General features: G+C 48.1%; 1 protein-coding gene across 2 annotated transcripts in view; it reads left to right on the forward strand.

Moving 5' to 3' along the window:
- Positions 1-18,923, forward strand: part of PPFIA4 (protein tyrosine phosphatase, receptor type, f polypeptide (PTPRF), interacting protein (liprin), alpha 4) — a 60,515-nt gene that overhangs the window by 18,529 nt on the left and 23,063 nt on the right. For both annotated transcript variants that reach the window (XM_006887880.1, XM_006887881.1), the window contains 12 exons: positions 418-526; positions 2,151-2,359; positions 4,536-4,776; positions 5,268-5,303; positions 5,557-5,690; positions 5,942-6,108; positions 8,224-8,317; positions 8,748-8,829; positions 9,537-9,737; positions 10,394-10,456; positions 11,353-11,379; positions 16,756-16,931. In XM_006887880.1, coding sequence (XP_006887942.1) covers positions 418-526; positions 2,151-2,359; positions 4,536-4,776; positions 5,268-5,303; positions 5,557-5,690; positions 5,942-6,108; positions 8,224-8,317; positions 8,748-8,829; positions 9,537-9,737; positions 10,394-10,456; positions 11,353-11,379; positions 16,756-16,931 — 1,539 coding nt within the window. The remainder of the gene's footprint in view (positions 1-417; positions 527-2,150; positions 2,360-4,535; positions 4,777-5,267; positions 5,304-5,556; positions 5,691-5,941; positions 6,109-8,223; positions 8,318-8,747; positions 8,830-9,536; positions 9,738-10,393; positions 10,457-11,352; positions 11,380-16,755; positions 16,932-18,923) is intronic.

Consider the following 18,923-nt stretch of genomic DNA (forward strand, 5'->3'; position numbering starts at 1 on the left):
AAGCCACTCTGTTTAAAAGAACCTTCTGAGGACATCCCTTACGACTCACTGACTGTCAGGAGCCCTTCTGCGCTGTTCCAGTCAGATGACCAGAAAGCCTCTGAAGGAGGAACTCACTTTTTTCAAAGTAGCCAGTTATATCGTAGACCAATACTTGCTTTTAGAATGTCTTCCATATACTAAATGGGAAGCTGCTTCTCTAGAACTTTCTCCCCTGAGCCATCCTGATCCCTGGAGTAATGGAATAAGCTTACTCTCGCTTAAGTGGCAGCCCTTCAGGCATTTATAACAACCCTCTATACTGCTAAGTCTTCTCTTCTTCAAACTGAAGCTCCCTTAGCTCTTTGGGCCGAGTGGCCGTGAGCAGGGGCTCTCTGTCCTCAGGGGCTGCCTTTTCTCTCGCCCCCACCACACAAGGTCACACATGGGCAGTGCAGCGGACGTGCGGTTCTCCTTGGCCACAGCCACCCACACGGCCCCCAGTCTGCATCGCCGCTACTCCGTGCTGCGGGACGAGCCTGCCAAGGTGAGAGGGTGGACATGTGAGTGGGAGGATGGCCTCCTGGAGGGTTTGGGGTCAGCCTGGCCATGTGCCTGGCTCCAGTTACACAGACGGCTGGCGTGCGGTGCAAATCCTTCCCCCTGTCCACTCCTGTGTCGACAACAGCTGCAACCCTGGGGTTGGGGCCATCGTCAGCTGCAACAGCTGTGCCCCCCCTCCCCCCACCCCCGCCCTTGCCTCCTGGTGGGCAAGAGGTGGGGGCTGGCAGGCGGCCATTCGGTCCCCAAGGCCCCACAGAAGCGTGTGTGCGTGTGCCTGGGTGTGCAGGCGTGTGTTTCGGGTGGTTGGGGCACAGTGGGGGTGGGCAGGGGTGAGATGAAATTGGCAAGCTTTCTGGAACAAAAGCTGCGGTTTATGGGGAAGATGAGGAAGGGATGACAGCTTCACTGGGCCCTAGGGATGGCACCTGGAGTTTGCTAAGAAGCAGCTGAGCATTCGTGCTGTCTGAGGTGGCCTCGGGAGGTTCTGGGGGAACCAGGAAAGATCAAGGGAGGAAAAGGACCAACCTTAGCCTTTCTGGGTAGTCTGGTTCCTATCTGGCCCCAGGACTGTTCACCATGTTATAACCCAAGCCCAGATCTTCTCCATGCTCTGGGCACAAGAAGACAGAAACAGAGGAGGGAGCACCTGGTCTGATGGAGGGAGCTTCATCTCTGCTACTCTTCCAATCTGAAGAGCGGAGTGGGGGGGCAGTCATTTTTTTCTCCCTCTCCCTTCCTCTCTTTACCCTATTCTCCTAATAAGAGCACAGCAGCTGCAAAGGAGCTCAGACTAAAGGCTGCTAGAGCCAGGGGAAAAAACCCTCACAGGGTCTTGGGGATTAGGGATGGAGTTAGAGCCCCTCTAAATCCCTGGCCCTCTTCCTTTACACTCCCCTGAGCTTCTGGCTTTGCCTCCCTCTCTCTTTTGGCCCTTTCCTTCTGCACTGGATTATGGGATGATTGTGGAGGAACTCCCCCTTGTCAGGGTTGACCAGCCAGCGCTGTGATGTGCTGAAACTTGGGGAGACAAAAGACAGTCAAACCTGCGTGGCCTTTTCTTGTTCCCTGATTCTAGTCACCCTCTTTGGGGTTTTATGGATAGAAATTGATAGCATTTACATTGTATGTAACTTTGGACCAGATGCTGTGTTAAGTCATTGACATGAACTTCCTTATTTAATCCTCACCACTGCCTTTGAGGCAGGGACTATTCCTGTCCCCATTTGACATGTGAAGGAGCTGAGGCAGAGAGATGAAGCAGCTTTCACGTGCTTGTGTGGCCGGTGTGCAGTAGAGCCAGGCTTCAAATCAAGGCAGTGTTTCTTGAGAATTGGTGTTCGCAACAGCCACTCAATCTAACTTTTAAAAGTAGTTAGAGAATGATTTCTTAAACTTAAATGTACAAATAGATTCTGAAGATCAGGTGCAAATAGTGGAACTTGAGATTGTGCATTTCTAACAAGCTCTTGGGAGATGAGAGTGTAGCCGGGCGTAGGATGACCACACGATGAATAGACCACAGTTAAGAGCCTGTTTAGTGGAGGATGGTACTGGTCCTCATCTATCTGAGCTGTCATTAATTCCCCATTGTCCTCTTCTGTGCTAAGGACTGGGAGCCATCTCCACTGCCTGGGGTGCTGGCCCCCAAGGCCACCCCTGCCTTTGACAGTGACCCCGAGATCTCGGACGTGGATGAGGATGAGCCAGGGGGGCTGGTGGGCTCCGTGGATGTTGCCTCCCCCAGCAGCCACTCTGATGCCCAGACTCTGGCCATGATGCTTCAGGAGCAGCTGGATGCCATCAATGAGGAGATCAGGTGACAGAGCAGATGGGAACCCTGGAGGTACACTGAAGAGTGGGACCACTTTGTGTTTGGGCATACCTATCTTGGCGCTGGCACTGAATTTCAGGGGAGAAGCAGCTTTTTACTTGTACTGTCTTTTGTTGCATTTTCAGTGTTGGGTTCTGTGTGGAGTGTCAGGTAATGGCTGGCCTGAGTGGTCCTGGGACCTCAAACTGTCTTGTCAGGCTTTATTGTGCCTTCCAGGTCTGGTCTTTGTAACTGGGCTGAGAAGACTAGAGGCCATGTTCCTGCAGCCCCTACTGCTATCATAGTCACAACCAGCACAGGTCCCACTCAGTGAGTCCAGCTCATGGCTAGAGCACTATATTACTGTTAATCTCATCATGGCCCCTGAGGTCGACACTATTATCTCCATGCTACAGACAAGGGAGGAGAAACTACAAGGTCTTAAGTGACTTGCCGATGCCCACACACTTAAAAAGAGGTAGAGCCAGAGTTTGTTTTTCTGAGCTGAAGTCAGCCCACTGTGCCCTGCTTCCTGTTCCCAGTGAGGTATCAGACAGAAGCCAGTGATCGTTAAAGTTGTCAAAACCACCCTATCCTGTCTCTGTAGATAATTTAGTAATGGTAATGGCAACTAGCAGAGGGAAGTCAGAGCATGTCAGAGCTTGACACGTTCGTGAGGTTGTCTGGTTCAGTGATTTCCAAGCTTTCACAAATTATTGTTGTTATTATGTGCCATTGAGTCTCCTGTGACTTATAGTGACCCTGTGTACATTAGCTCTGAAACCTGCCCTATCCTGCACCAATCTCATCCTCTCCAACAGGTCTAATCCCATTGCTCCGGTCACAGAGTCAATCCATCTCATCCTGGGTCTTCCTGTTCGGCCTAGTCTCTCTACCCTTCCTAGCAGACGCCCCTCTCAAGGACCAACCCCTCCTTTTGCAGATTAGTAGGGGTGATATTGATAATAGAAGGTGGCCAATTTTTCATTTTACAAAGTAAAAGCATTAATGATAACCATCGTTTTACTATCATAGCTGTAAAAGTAATACTGTGAAAGAAAGAGCATGCTAAAGAAAGGTACATTAGTTAAGCTTTCAGCTTCTAATTCAAAGGTCAGCAGTTTGAGCCTGCCAGTGCTGTGCAAGAGAAAGATGTGATGATCCGCTTGAGTAAAAATTGCTGCCTGGGGAAGCCCTGTGGGGGCAGTTCTCCTCTGTCCTCTTGGGTCACCGTGCGTCGAGTTGGCTTGGTGGCACACAGCAGCAGAGTAGGAAAGGCACACTTTCAGAGTGAAAATGAGTCCTTTCTCAGCAACAGCTGGCATCTTGCCGTCACCATCAGCATATATGTTCGTGTGCACATATGCATGGGTGAATGTGTATAGATTGTTAGTTAAATGCAGAAGACCAGAGAGCCCACAACTGACTGTTAATTAAATCACACCAGGAGTATGTTGTGTTAATTAAACATACACTTGAGTGTGTATAAATACACCCCCCACCCCCCCCAGACATGTGTAAATTCATATATACTTATAATTTTTCTAATTTTTCCATGGAACGGAAAACTCCATCAGGGTCAACTTCAATTAAATGTCTTGTGTTTGGAAGCTACTGATTTCAGCAACTCTTGGCATTGTATGGAGTCCCTGGGTGATGCACTTAACATACTTAAATGTTTACCAAAAGATCATAGGTTCTAGTCTATCCAAAGGCACATTGGAAGAAAGGCCTTGAAATCTCCATTGGAAAAATCAGTCATTGAACATCTCATGAAACCCAGTGCTGCTCTGACACACATTGTTGCTATGAGTCAAAATCAACTCAGTAGCAACTGATGCCTTAACATCGTATTGAGAAACTGAGGTCCAGAGGGCAAGGTGTCCGCCTGACTCAGGGCCTCCCCTGGATATTAGGAGTTCTGGTGTCCTGAGGGGAGAGCTCTAACGCACTGGCTAAAATTTCCAGCAGTTGGTTTTGTTTGTTTGTTTGTTTGTTTAAGCAGAAGGAAGGCCAGTGAGAGAGAGAGGGAGAAAAAGTCCTTTTCCAAGCTATTCTAACCGAGGCAGGATAGGGCCACCTGTGGCTGTCAGGCCCTGCCTCTCCATGCAGTGCCAGGCCCTGTGGGGTGCCCCAGGCATTGTCTGGACTGGTGGTGAGATCTGACTTTGCACACTCCCAGGATGATCCAGGAAGAGAAGGAGTCCACTGAGCTCCGTGCTGAGGAGATTGAGACGCGTGTGACCAGCGGCAGCATGGAGGCCCTGAACCTGACGCAGCTGCGCAAGCGCGGGTCCATCCCCACCTCCCTGACTGCCCTGTCCCTGGCCAGTGCATCGCCCCCGCTCAGCGGCCGCTCCACACCGAAGCTTACCTCCCGAAGTGCCGCCCAGGACCTGGACCGAATGGGGGTCATGACCCTGGTGAGGCTCTCTGGGTCTTTGACAGGCAACTCTTCCCATCAGTGCTGGGGTCAGGGGGCTGACCAGGGGAAGTTTCTGGATAGGAGAGCTCCTGCTGCCTTAACTGGGCCTGGCTTCTCCTTCCCATGGCGGGTGCAGCTCCTGGGATACCAGCCCCTCACATGAACTTCTGGGAATGGGAGGTCCTGGGAGTATCTTCCTGCTGCCTTGGATGAGCATGGCGCTCTTACGAAACTCAGTTGTCCGAAACTCAGCTGTCCGCACCTCTTCCTTTCTAACTGCGATAGCCCCACCTTACCTTTCAGAGCACTGAAATTCCTGTAGTGTTCTCTCTGAGTTTGCATGAGGCCTCAAGGACCTCAGCAATGCCAGGGGGGCCTGGGCAGGACACTCACCCCAGTATCCCCATTGTAAGGCAGTTGGGCACCCCGAAGGGTTGGCCGAGGGCACTCAGGAGGTGAGCAGAGCTTCCCCTTCCCTCTCTCTTCCAGCCCAGTGACTTAAGGAAGCATAGGAGGAAGCTGCTGGTGAGTGCTGCCTGATGGCCCAGGTACTAATGGGTTCACTGGCCCCAACCCCTTCCCTTATGGCCTCTTCCCTGATCCTGAGTCTGAACTCAGGGAGGCCCCTGGGCTCCCCACTGAATCTCTCCACACCCACGCCTCGTCCAGTAGGGTCGGCAGGCCCCATTCTCTCCATGTCCCTGTGATTCATCTGGTGGGGTAGGCAGGCCCCATCTCTCCCTCTATCCCCTGACGGATGGCTCCACTGTCTATTCAGTCGCCAGTGTCTCGGGAAGAGAACCGAGAGGATAAAGCCACCATAAAATGTGAGACTTCTCCTCCTTCCTCACCCAGGACACTGCGGCTAGAGAAGCTTGGTCACCCAGCCCTGAGCCAGGAGGAAGGCAAGAGGTAGGTGGAGCAGGTCTCCGCTTCAATCTCTCCTTCCCTCACATCATCTCAGCCCTCCTGTGCCTCTAAACGACCACATTCACCTGGCCTCAGTGCCTGAGCATCCCACGTCTCTGTGACGCATCACCCTGGAAGGATATTCCCATGCCTCCCTACTCTGAGTTCTTCCTAATGTCTAACTTCGGTCTCTCCTGCTGTAACTGAAATCTGTTTCTTCTCACTCCACCCGCTCCTGGCTGTCATCCTTTCAGTTCCTTGGAGGATCAGGGCAGCAACCCCAGCAGCAGCAACAGCAGCCAGGACTCCTTACACAAGGGCGCCAAGCGCAAGGGCATCAAGTCGTCCATCGGCCGCCTGTTTGGGAAGAAGGAGAAGGGCAGGCTGATCCAGCTGAGTCGGGATGGAGCCACGGGCCATGGTCTCTGTCCTCCTCTTAACCCAGGGTCTTGGGGTAGTGGGGTGACAAGTGGACAGTATCCTTGGGCCAGGCCTTCTTGCCTCCCAGGGACCAGTGGGAAGAAGCCACAGGCAGACGAATTCCAGCACCAGGAAGACAGGGGCTGTGTTAGAACTGGTGGTCAGAAGCTGGCTACTGAGAGTGCTGGGTAGCCCTGGATGGCAACTGGCCGTGCTGTTATAGAAGAGATTTCTGCTTTAGACCCCTGAAGTTTCTTCCAGTTTGGAGGTTTTCTGATATTAAGGTACTCAAGACCCTCAGGAAGTGAACTAGCAAATAAGAAATTTCTTGGTCCTTTTAAGAAGAGTAAGTTCTTGATTAGCACTTGTTTTTGATTCAGTGGGGAGGTCTGGTGACATGATCCAAGGGGACTTAGTTGTGCTGCTAACTTTTCTGTTTCTCTATGGGTTTGAATCCACTGGTGGCGCTGTGGGGGAGAATAGGCAATCTCCTCCTGTGTGATTTATAGCCTCTGAAAACTTGCTGGAGGACCAGTTAGGAGTCATTTCTGACTCCACAGTAAGGAGTTTTAGTTCTAGTACTCTAGAAATAAGCAATATGAGAACACGTAATACGGTTTTGTAGACATTAAATTCAAGTAAGTGCCTGAGCAAGAGTATAGCATCATCACATCCCTGTGACATGCACTTGGCACATGGTAGGAACAAGTAAATATTCACTCTCATCCTCCCTGAACCTTCGTTGCTCTCTCCTTTACATCCCTCCCTCCTTTTCTTTCCCTTATCTGTTCAGTCATTTATTTGGTAAGCATTTATTGAGCAACTACTATGTACAGGATTAATAAATAGTATTAGGTGTATTAAGTATTAAGTATTAGGTGTATACAGCGTGAAGGGAGTTCTGGTGGCTTAGTGGATAAAGGGCTAAACTGCCAACTCAAAGGCAGGCTGTTTGAATTCACCAGCCGCTTCATGGGAGAAAGATGGACAGTCTCCTCCCATATAGTTTGCAGCCTCTGAAGACCGACTGGAGGATCAGTGAGGAGTCAGTTTCAACTCGATGCCACATAACCACGACATTAGGCGGTTGACTGTGTCCAGAGTGGGAGACAGTGGAGGTGGGGAGGTGGTTCTAAGAGCCTCGTGAAGTCTGCCCAAGAGGTTCAGAAGTGACCCTTTGTCAGTGCGAGCACTGATGGATTTAATGGAGGAGGGGTTTGATCAGCTAGAAGAAAAGAACCTTTGAATTCAAATATTTAATTGTATCAACCCTAAACCCAGGAAGCGGAAACCCCGATGATACGAAGGTGAAACCCTCACTTGTTAACCAAAAGGTCCGTGGTTCAGATGCTCCAATGACTTTATGAGGTGACAGCCTAGAAAACCCTATTGGGCAGTTCTGCTGTGTTGCACAGGTCTGAGTCGACTCAGCACACAGCAACAGGATACCTCAGGAGAGTGTGAATCAAATGGAGCTAGCTGAGCCTGGAACATGTGGGAGCCTCAGCCTGGGGGTGAGGTAGCCTCAAACCCCCAAGCCTGCAGGGGGAGTAGGGGGTGTGGAGCTGGCGACAGAGATGGCAAGTGGGAAAGTCTGATCAGCCAAGAGGGATGTTATGCAGGGTCTCATGACTTCCTGTGTCCCCCACTCCACTTTGGCATTGAAACATAAGGCAGCAGCTCAGATTTGATTTTGGATACACAGCCCCAGTACACCCAGAGAAGGAGGTGAAGAGGTGCATCGCTCAGTTTACCTCATTTTCCTGTTTCTGGCCTAAGTTAGGATAGTTCTTCTATTGGAGTCTGGTACTCTAGGTATCTGGCTCTCTTGAGTTTCTGTTGCACCTTGGCTGAGAGGAGAGAAGGTCTGTTTATGGTTCTGCTGTCAGTAGAGTAGACCATTTTTAGTCTATCAAGCTAGAAAACACTTCCAGGGCTGAAGCTTGTGGAGAAAACCTGGGCTGGGGATGGCCCATCGCATGTGCTCTGGGACTGGCTGGATGCAGGGCTGTTGAATAGAGGTTCTAGGCATGATGGTCACATGCCTGGGTACCCTCCTGCTGCTTCTGCTCCCTTGTGGAGCGCCTGGCTAACACACTTATGTCTTCTTTTCTAGTGCTCCTAACAGATTCCGAGCTTAGCCTGCAGGAGCCCATGGTCCCTGCCAAGCTGGGGACCCAGGCAGAGAAGGACCGGCGGTTGAAGAAAAAGTAAGTGCTACAGGCCAGCGTGGAGTCCCCCACCTACCTTCCCAGGGGACTGACCTCAATGAGCCAGTGCCTTGCAAAAACCCTTTCTGAATTGAGTTGGCCCAGTCCTTGCGAGCACAGGCTGGTAGGTGGTATTCAGGCTGACCGACCCTCAGGAGAAGGGGGCAGGGAAGCTGTGGGAGATGACAGGGCCCTGTGGACGTCTGGTGGAGCCAGCTGAAATGGCCAAGGCAGTTATGTGTCCTGTCATAGGCAAACCAAGAGCCCTTCCTGCTCTGGGAGCTGGAGAGTCTTGTAGCCCCTTTCTGACTTAGTGTCACTAGTTCAAGCAGAGCACAGAGATCATGGGAATTGCCCGGAGGACCCCAGCCATGAGCATGACTGGGAGACAAGGAAGGACTAATGAGGCTTATTTTTCCTCCTCTGCAAGACACCAGCTGCTTGAAGATGCTCGCAGGAAAGGAATGCCCTTTGCCCAGTGGGATGGCCCTACTGTGGTCTCCTGGCTGGAGGTAAGCCTGGCCAAAGGGCATCTTCTCAGGAGCACGCACGGTAGGAGGGAGGAGGGACGCTTCAGGTGGAGGTAGTCTCCCTAGAACTTGCCCAGCACCTTTCTTTCCGGCTGGGTACACATGTGCTTATCTAGCATTTAGCCCACTTCCCCTAAGTTATTTTGGAAGAAAGAATGGATTCTGCTCACTGATGCCTCATAGGTAGGTAGACTTGGATGAAACTAGTTATCATCAAGATGATTTCAACTCCTAGCCACTCGTATGTCAAAATAGAGCCATGATCTGAGGTTGTCACTGGCTGGATGGGATGATCAGTCGATCACCAGGCCTTTCTTTTGCAGCACCTCTGTGTGGATTTGAACAGCTAAACCCATTAAGTACTCTCAATACCCAGTTTGAATAAGGGAGACTTTACATTTCACAGTTTGAATATTCATTTAGACTATTCCCTTGGAACTAAATCTCCTTGTCATGTTGGGAAAGTTCCTTGACTTTCCCAGGTATCAGAACTTTCATCTGTCATATGGGAGAGTGGGGACTTGAGACGGTCATCTCCACATTTCTAAGTTCCTAAGCATCCGTTACCTTGAAACCGTGGATGGAGTTTGGAGTTTGGCCCTTGGCCTTTGGCCCTTGACCCTGCTGAGCTCTTGGTAATAAGGCCCAGATCTTGGGGAGGGTCTCCACGTGGTGCCCTGTGCCTGCAGCTCTGGGTGGGCATGCCTGCCTGGTACGTAGCAGCCTGCCGAGCCAATGTCAAGAGTGGTGCCATCATGTCCGCCCTGTCCGACACGGAGATCCAGCGGGAGATCGGGATCAGCAACGCCCTGCACCGGCTCAAGCTCCGGCTGGCCATTCAGGAGATGGTGTCACTGACCAGTCCCTCGGCCCCACCCACCTCCAGGACTGTGAGTGGCCTCTCCCTCGCTCAGGACTTGGTATCTCGCCCTGGGGTAGTGCTTGCAAAAACTTTTCTCGGTGATTTGGAAGATGGCAGTGTTGATGCTCCCCCTAACCTTGTTGCTGCACGTCTCCATAAAGGCCCTGGTGCCTGGGATGGGGTCATGTGGACTCTGGAGGAGGTTCTGGCAGGCCTGTCTCCTGTGCATCACTCAGGGGCTCCTTTCTCCCGTCCCTGTCCTGCCAGCACATCTCGGGGCAGGGTTTCCAGGATTGACCTTAGTGGGATTCTGTCTGTGATGTTGCCAGGTTGGAGGAAGCAGTGAGAGTAGGGCACTTGGGAATTCTGCCCTGGCCTTCCAGCTCCCCATAAGAATGCATGAGACCCATGAGGGAAAACCTTTCATTGTAGCTTATCTCCACATCTGTATCATTCCTTTTTATACATTCTGGGAATGCTGACTGAGTACCTTCTACGTGTCAGGCATGAGAACAAGTAGTGTGAATGCCATAATTGGAAAGAAAAAGTATCCCCTGCTATCAGGTGTACAGAACTCTGGCCGAGACATGGGGTGATTCAAAGGAGGGGAGCTTCATCCTTGTTATTGGGGCTCCCAGCCTGATGGGGATCCCAGGACTAGCTAGATTTCCTCTCTCTTTTCAGTCTTCTGGAAATGTCTGGGTCACCCATGAAGAGATGGAAACGTTGGCAACATCTACTAAAACAGTGAGTCTGGCCTTACACTGATAGCTACTGTGTGTCCCTGAAGGACCAGGAGAAAAATGTGGGAAATTGGGAGGATTGCAGGTGACCCTGTATGATGCTGTGATCTCTGATGTATAACTCTGTTCTAGTCTCAGGATAGAAGGTTGGTAGGGGGAAGTGGTAAGCTTGGGAACAGTTTGTATTGGGGCTGATCAGAGGCCATTGATGCCTCCACAGTGAGGAAGACTGGACTTGAGAGGGCTTTGCCCAGACTGCTAACGGCCTGAAGCCACAGAGCTCCTGCCCGTGTTCTTGATCCTCACTCACGGCGCAGGCAGAGTTGACATCTTGCCAGGCCTCTACCAATTCTGAGGAGGGTTATGTGTGTGTGCGTGCGCATGCCTCTGCCATAACACTCACTCCTCTTTCATTGCAAACAGGGGCACATGCACCAGCTCTCTGGTCTGTCTTTTCCTCTGTCTCTTTTGACATTGTAAGAAATGATTTATTGGTATATTCGCAAAACTAGAGATGCTGCATCAGTGGTCATGAACACTGCTAAGTCTTGTAATAGATAAATATAATAATTTATATCTCTAGCAGGGTATGCCAAAGTCCATTTTATTCTACACTTTCCAGGTTTTAAAAATGAAACGAAGTGGAAAAGAGGATCACTTTATTCTTAGAATTTCCATCCTCATAGTGTAATGAGTTCATTTGAATACTTTGCCTTGTTGGGATACTAAATGTAATTCTGTTGACTTTTTGCTTTGTCTTAAGCATCCTGACAAGCTTTCCCTGGTCACCCTCCCACCTCCTGCGCTCCCTCTCCCTCCTCTCCCTGGGGTCTGGGGTGGAAGCTGCTAGGGGTTTTACTTTGCCTGTTTCCCCTGACATGCTGCACTCGTTCCTGCTAGGACAGTGAGGAAGGCAGCTGGGCCCAGGTAAGACTCTCCCCTTTCTCCACAACCAACTCTCAGAAATCAGGACAGACTCTCCGCAGGGCCTCTCCCCAGCAGTACTCTGAATCCCGGTGTGTTCAGGATCTTCCTGACACTCTGAGCCCTAGACACAGGTTCTCTCCTGCTGACGCCTCCTCCTCCTTACAGCACTTTAGCTGCTTATTCAGTTCTCAGAATGACAGTTGTGGAAGCCCTGGGGTCCAGGCTGCAGAACGCCCAGCCCCTTCCCTCAATTTGACTCCCCTCCCAGGAACAGTGATAAACAAACTGTAGAAATCCTTTCTTCTCCTGCTCCTCCCGGGGACTCCTCCTGGTGGACTGAGTGCAGGCCTTCTTTCTCTCATTCAGTGAGCAAGTATTTATGAGCTTCTAGCAGAGCAAGCTCTGGTGGCCTGGTGGCAAGAAGCTGAGCTGTAATTCCAAAGGCATATGGTTCAGGTCTACCAGCTGCTCTGCAGGGAAGGATGGGCAGTCTCCTCCTACGAGATTAACTGTCTGAAAACCCACTGGAGAGTCAGCTTTGGGTCACTTCTCTGACTCGATGGTACACAATAACAACTAGAAATTAAGGAAACTCTGGTGGCCTAGTGGGTAAAGAGTTGTAGTGCCAACTACAGGCAATTAAAATCCATCAGGTGCTCACAGGATTAAAGGTGGGTGCTCTCAGGTTCTGACTTTGATAGTAGTGAGTTTTTCATGTTACTAGGTGTTGGGCCCTCTGGATATAAAAGTGAACAAACAAAACCCACATGGAGCTTATAGAAGAGAGAGAAAGAATAAATTAATTCACAAATAACTAGACAGTATGTCATATAATGTTATAAATGCTATGAAGAAATACTGTTTATAATCGGGAGTAACACCCTCAACAGGAGGCTGGACAGATCAAGCATAATATATTCACATAGTTAACTATTCAGCAGAAGAAATAGGTGACTTTTAGAACTGTAATGTTAATTGAAAAATGCAAGTCCCAAAGGTCCAGAAAATTTGATACTAAAATTAAAAAGCAATCAAAATTAGTAACAATACTTTTAGAGACATACACACCAGGGGTTGTAAAAAATCATTTTTTTTGACAAGCACTGTGGCAATTGGACAATTAAAACAGACATTCGGATGGCGGGGGAAGAAGAACAAACTGGGAAGGAGAGTAGAGAGAATGGTGCAGCAATGAAGGAATGAAAACCCAAAATCCCTGTAAATGTTCATTAAAACTAATAAAATTGAATAATAAAAAAATCACTTTTTTTAAAAAGTCTTTTTGTAATGTGTATTTTTAAAAATTTTTAGTTAAAGTTTACAAATCTTACTGGTTTTTCCTTCAGCCATTCATATACATTTTGTTTTACAGCATTAATTACAATTTATTAACTAATTAATGAAATATAATTGATTAATTATAATATCTGATCAACCCCTTATTATATATTGTCTTTTCCTTCACCCAGTTTACCTATATATATTATATTTTTTTGGGGGGGTGTCTATATTCTTTTTTATTTTCGTTCATGACACTAAGGTGCGCCTGATCCAGGCTGTGGTCTTCGTAATTACTTGCTATGCATCAGAGAGGTGGAAAATGACTATGGATGATAGTAAGAGAATTGATACCTTTGAGCTGTCTGTGGTCCTGGAAAGGAATATTGAATATACCATGGACGGCTAGGAGAACAAACGGTTCATCCTAGAGAGGGTTAAACCAGGCTGTTCCTTGGAGACAAGGATTCTGAAGTTTCGTCTGACATACTTTGGACATGTTGCAAGGAGGGACCAGTCCTTGGAGTGGAGGGACAGCACATGAGAGGAAGACCCTTCATGAGACGGATTGATTCAGTGACTGGGGTAATGGGGGTAGATGTGTCAGAGACAATAAGATTGGCACAGGATAGAGCAGGGTTCAGAGCTGTTGTTATGAGTCTCAGGTGACTCGGCACATAACAACAACACATGTTTTATACAATCATTTATACAATCTACACTGTATATTGTATAATTAATTACTACTGATCTACGGACCTGTTATTACCCTGTCTTTTCAAGTGCTCTGGAATCTTTCCTATTCCTTCACCCCCTTCCCCTACTGCCCACTAACCTCTTGTTTTCCCCCTCCCCCTTTTTTCTACCTGCACTTCTCCCTAACTGTCCTGCATTTGAACATTTATGCATATCTTGCTCAGTTATCCTCCTGTTTTCCAAAAAGTATTCCTTTTAAAAGCAAAGGCATAATAAATGGAACGCTCAGGCTAGCAGAAGGGGCAGTGGGGGTGTGGCTGAGGGGAGAGCTCACAGGTGAATGGGAAGAGTATGGACCATGTTCTTATTCCTCACCTGCATGGTAGGTCCCAAAATGCTCATTTTACTTTTTTAAAATGTCACTTATTTTATTGTTGAGACTCTCTGTAGCATCACTTCAGTGTGACCCCCTCGCAGGAGCAGTGGGACTTAGATTGGTGGGCATCCTCATTCCTGTCCTGCGTCTCTGGGGACAACACAAGTCCCCCAGTCTCTCCACATACTATTTAGAGACCTTGATCACATTCTTCAAGTTGTGCAACTTTTCTCACCCTCTTTTTCTGAACTATCCTCCTCCGTTATAACATATTCACTGGCCTCTAAAGTTCTTTTCTAATCTTTCAAATTGTTTTTGTCAATTTGATCTCATATAAATAGTTCTGATAAAGCATAGTGCCCAAGGCAGACATTTTTAACTAGTTCATCTTAACTATTGTTTGGTTTTAGAAGAATTCAGGGGTTCTCTTTGGCTTAAGGACAGTAGTTTTAGGGGCTCATTTACCCTCGATGGCTCCAGAAAGTCTGGCATCCAGGAGAATGTGACATTCTGTTCTGCATTTTCCTCATCATATTTATTCTTAATAATAAGCATTTATTACATGTATTCTTTATGTGTATGAGAAACTTCAATATAAAACCTAGTAAAAGAAAAACTGTTCAGTCTAAAGTAGGTAGGTGACTGGAAGAACTCAGTGGTATTCAGTTCCCACTGCTGCCTGTTTTGAAAGGGATCAAAATAGAAGGTCATTGGTGGAATGGGAGAGATATGTGGAACAAAAATCATAATTATTAAAAGAAAAAAATCGTTCTTGCTAATCTGATAAGCGAGCTCTGGTGGCTTAGTGGTAAGGAGCTGTGCAGCCAACCCAAAGATACGTAGTTCAAATCTGCTAGCTGCTGCACATGACATAAATCTGCTGTGTGATTTACTGCCTCTGAATACCTGCTGGAGGGAGGCTCAGCTATCGGTCATTTCTGACTTGATGCAGAGCAAGAACTGTAACAGAAATCGGTGCACTCTTTGGCCCTTGTTGTGGCTAGGTGCCATCGAGTCAAGTACGACTCATAGCCACCCTTGTGAACAAAAGGTCTGAACCCTGTTCTGTCCTGTGCTATCCCCACACTTTCTGACCCACAAGAGCCCATTGGAGCAGTCACTGTATCAATCCACTTGGTCAAGGGTCTACTTGTCCTTTGCTGCCCCTCCACCTTTCCTGAGTATCATGTCCTTCTCCAAAGAATAGCCCCTCCTGGCAACATGCCTGAAGTATGTGAGGTGAAGCTTTATCATCTATGTCTCCAAAGAGCACTCTGGCTGTAGCCTCTCCAAGACACTTTATACTTTTGGCCATCCATGGGATGTTCATTACTCGTCTCAAACGCCACAGCTCAAAGGTCATCCTTATTTTTATCCTTATTCTTCTTCTGTCATCCTTATTCATTGTGAAGCTCTCAGATGCACAGCAAGTGATTGAAAAGATCGTGGCTTGGGTCAGTTGCACCTTAGTCCTCAAACTGACTTCGTTACTCCCTAACAATTTGGAGAGGTCCCTAACTGCAGACTTTGCAGTGCAATTTGTCTCCTTATTTCCTGACTGCTGGTACTGAGGGTATTAATTGTGAATCCAAGTAAGATGAAGTTATTGACAGTTTCAGTCTTTTCTCCATCTATCATGATGTTGCCTGTTGATCCAGCTAAGAATCTTTGTTTCCTTAGCACTGAGATGCAATAACCCTTAGGAACCCTTTAAGCTTGGATCTGAAATCACCTCCAGATTCAACTTTCAGGAAAACAAGAGATGGAATGATAAACTAAACAGATTACACGAGGGAGGAGTACACTCCTTAGAATAATCGTCCATCCAAGATCAAAAGGGCAGCATTTGCCCAGGGAAGGCAGGAAAGGACAGGAAAGAAAGATGAATGGAAATGAGGAAGCCAAATGGCCTCAGGAGGTGTGCTGCCACGCTGTAGGGATTGCAGTCCTCATGAACACAATGGGTGTGAATGGAAAACAAATTTGTTTTATCAACTTTTGTTTTTTTTTCAACTTTCACTCACACCATAATAAAAAGGTAATTTAAGAGAAAATAGAATAAGTAGGGGAAGAGGACAGAGAGTGATGGACCGTCACTGTTGAAATGAAAGCTTTCTAAAGATGGGGTAGTCAGGATGCTTCTGAAAAGACGAAGTGTGAGCAGAACTGCCCTGTGGGAGCCAGCAAAAGAGAGGGAGGGTGGGGAAAGGAAAGGGCTCGGAGAACTGAAGTAGATACATGGCCAGGAATAGGGAGTGGGGTACTGGCTATTCAGGCACAGACCACTTTTTCTACCACACCAGCTGTCCTCTCCCTCTCTACATGTCCCCTGTATCACAGCCTGTCCTCTGGGCTCAGCAGGACATCTAGGATCAGCAAGGCATGTCTATTGTACATCACAAATGCGTTCCTGACGTGGCAGGAAGATTCCATATTATCTGTTGCCCAGAAAGAATGTCATTCCTTGCCTTTGCTATCACTATGTACCATCAAGCCAGCTGACCCTGCAGAGGCTACAGATTTCGTGGGAGGAGATTGCCCGTCTTTTCCCCTTGGAGCAACTGGTAGGCTTGAACCATGTGCCTTTGGGTTGGCAGCACGACTCCTTACCACTAGACCATCAGAGCCTACTTGCCTTTGGACGTCCTGAATTCTCTATGTTTACCCTAAGAGGATCAAACTGAACACAGCAGTCATTTAGATGTCTAATTCCCTCGAGTTGAAGGAGAAGTCTAATTTCTTCCAAGTTCAGGTTGAAAACTTTTCTGACTCTGGTAATTGCTTCTGCTCATTAGTTCATTAGATAATTGATATGTGCATGGGATTTTATCATTTTAAGATCTTAAAAAGTTCCAACTAAATTTCCCATCCTCCCCCCACTACCATGCTATTAGTGGAAATCAGCTGAAATATTCTTGAACTTCCCTCCTTGCCTCTGTGCAGAGGCGGACTAATGCTTCTCCCTTGCTGGGCTCGTGTGCTGCAGGCTGCTATCACTGCTATTCTCCCCCGTCTTGTTTCCTCAGACCCTGGCCTATGGGGACATGAACCACGAATGGATTGGGAATGAATGGCTCCCCAGCCTGGGGCTCCCCCAGTACCGCAGCTACTTCATGGAGTGCCTGGTGGACGCCCGCATGCTGGACCACCTCACCAAGAAGGACCTGCGTGTCCACCTGAAGATGGTAGACAGCTTCCATCGGTGAGCACACCGGGGGCCTGGGGCCACCCCTCAGGGGTCTCCTCCAGCTCTGACTCCAGCAATAGAGGTGCCTTCGTTTCTTCCTGTGGCCTGTTCTGGGTAGTCACCACTCTCCCTGTTGATAACATCTCCTCTGCTGAATCTTGGTCTCTGAGGAAATTTGAGGATTTGATTTACACTTCTCTCATTCTTCAAATGTAAAAAGTAATTTCTCCCTTCTTTCAGAATTCCCCCCTGGGTAGTTTCACTACTAGTCTTTCTGTTGTTGTCATGTACCTTAGCTGACCCTCTCTTGGGCTTTCAGAGGCAGTTAATCACATAGAAGGAGAATGCCCATCTTCTCATGTGGGGCTGCTGGTGGATTTGAACTGCATGCCTTTGGGATTGCAGTGCAGCTTCTTACCACTAGGCCACTGGAGCTCCCTAGTTTTTGGCTTGGTAGCCTAGTATTTGAGCTTGTCTTTGTTTACTTTATAGGAGCACTTGTGGTCTAGTGGGTAAGGAGTTAGGCTGCCAACCCAAAGACAGATGGTTCAAATCCACCAGCTGCTCTGCAGGAGAAAGATGGGCAGTGTCTTTGCATGAGAGTGGTCCCAGGCGGTTTACAGCCTTTGAAAGCCCACTGGAGGGAGGGTCAACTATGAGTAGGTTCCAACTCGATGGCACATAACAACAATATGTTTACCTAAGAAGACTCACGCTGAACCCAACATCTAATTTAGCCCTACAGGTGTAGGACATGGAGGTTGTGCTGCTAACCCAAAGGCCAAGTCTGTCTGGATATTTGAATCCACCAACAATTCCATGGGAGAAAGATGGGCAGTCCCCTCCCATGCGCTTTCCAGAATCGAGACTGTTTAAGGATGGGCTTTGAGTTGGTTCCAGCTCAACTGTAATGATCTGAGTTTGTCTTTCAGTCCCCTCTGGAGTCTCTGGGTGGTGAAAATAAGTGTGCTTCACTGATAATCAAAAGGTGGGAGGTTCGAATTCACCCAAAGCACTTTAGAAGAAAGGCCAGGCAGGCTACTTCTGGTTAACCAGTCATTGACAACTTTGTGGAGCAGTTCTGCTGGGACGTGTGTGGGCTTGCCATGTGTCTATGGCAAGAGGTGGAGGGAACGGACTTCTCAGTTGAGGCTAAAGGTCTTTCTGGGCTTTGCCTGTCAGCACCCCAGATAAGATTTTCTGTTTTACGCCCATATTATTTTGTATAGGATGTCATCCACTCTTCTCCTCCTCTGTGCTGGAAAGAGCTGCTTAGAAGGGGCTGTGGCAGAGGTCCCAAACTGGCACCCGTGGGCAGAATTTGGCCCACAGATGTGCTATGTTTGACTGACACAGTGTTTGAAGAATTACGAATTTAGTTGCCAGTATTCAAACACTAGGAGATTTGACACAAAATTCTGGATTTCTGGATTTTCTTGAAAACTGGAAAGTTCTGTCAACACATTCTAGCACCGAAGCTGCCAGCTGAAGAGCACAGCCCCTAAAGGCGGGGTAGGAAGCCACATGTCCTTGCAATCTCCTGAGCTATTTATGCTCCATGCTTGGCTTTGGATGGCATTTGAGTAGGGAGCAAGCAGGGGTCGTGCTGCTACCAGGAGCTGACACATTAACAATTCCCTTTTACCATCTATAGGCTGCAATTTGAGTGAAATATTTTTCTTTGTGTGGCTTTTCAAGGTTCCTCCAGCCCTCTGTGGATTCCCTTACTCTTTCCAACTCCGACTACAGGAGGTTAAATATCGATGGGATCTTGTTATTGGGTTTTTTTAGTTTAGTTTTGTTTTTTTTCCATTTTCTGCTAGTTTATTTACAAAATTCTAATACATTGTCTTTAAGAACAAATTCTTTCAAGTTCCCTCATTTCCCTTACCCTACCCTCATCAAATTGTACAACCCCATCATTAACCCCCACTCCCCCTGCACATCCTCATCCCTCTGCTTCTATCCTCTCCCATCCCTCTTGGATCCTTATACTCATTCTACAAT

The sequence above is a fragment of the Elephantulus edwardii genome, unplaced genomic scaffold (assembly GCF_000299155.1).
Source record: "Elephantulus edwardii isolate Elephantulus edwardi_28Jun2011 unplaced genomic scaffold, EleEdw1.0 scaffold00063, whole genome shotgun sequence".
Lineage (NCBI taxonomy): Eukaryota > Metazoa > Chordata > Mammalia > Macroscelidea > Macroscelididae > Elephantulus > Elephantulus edwardii.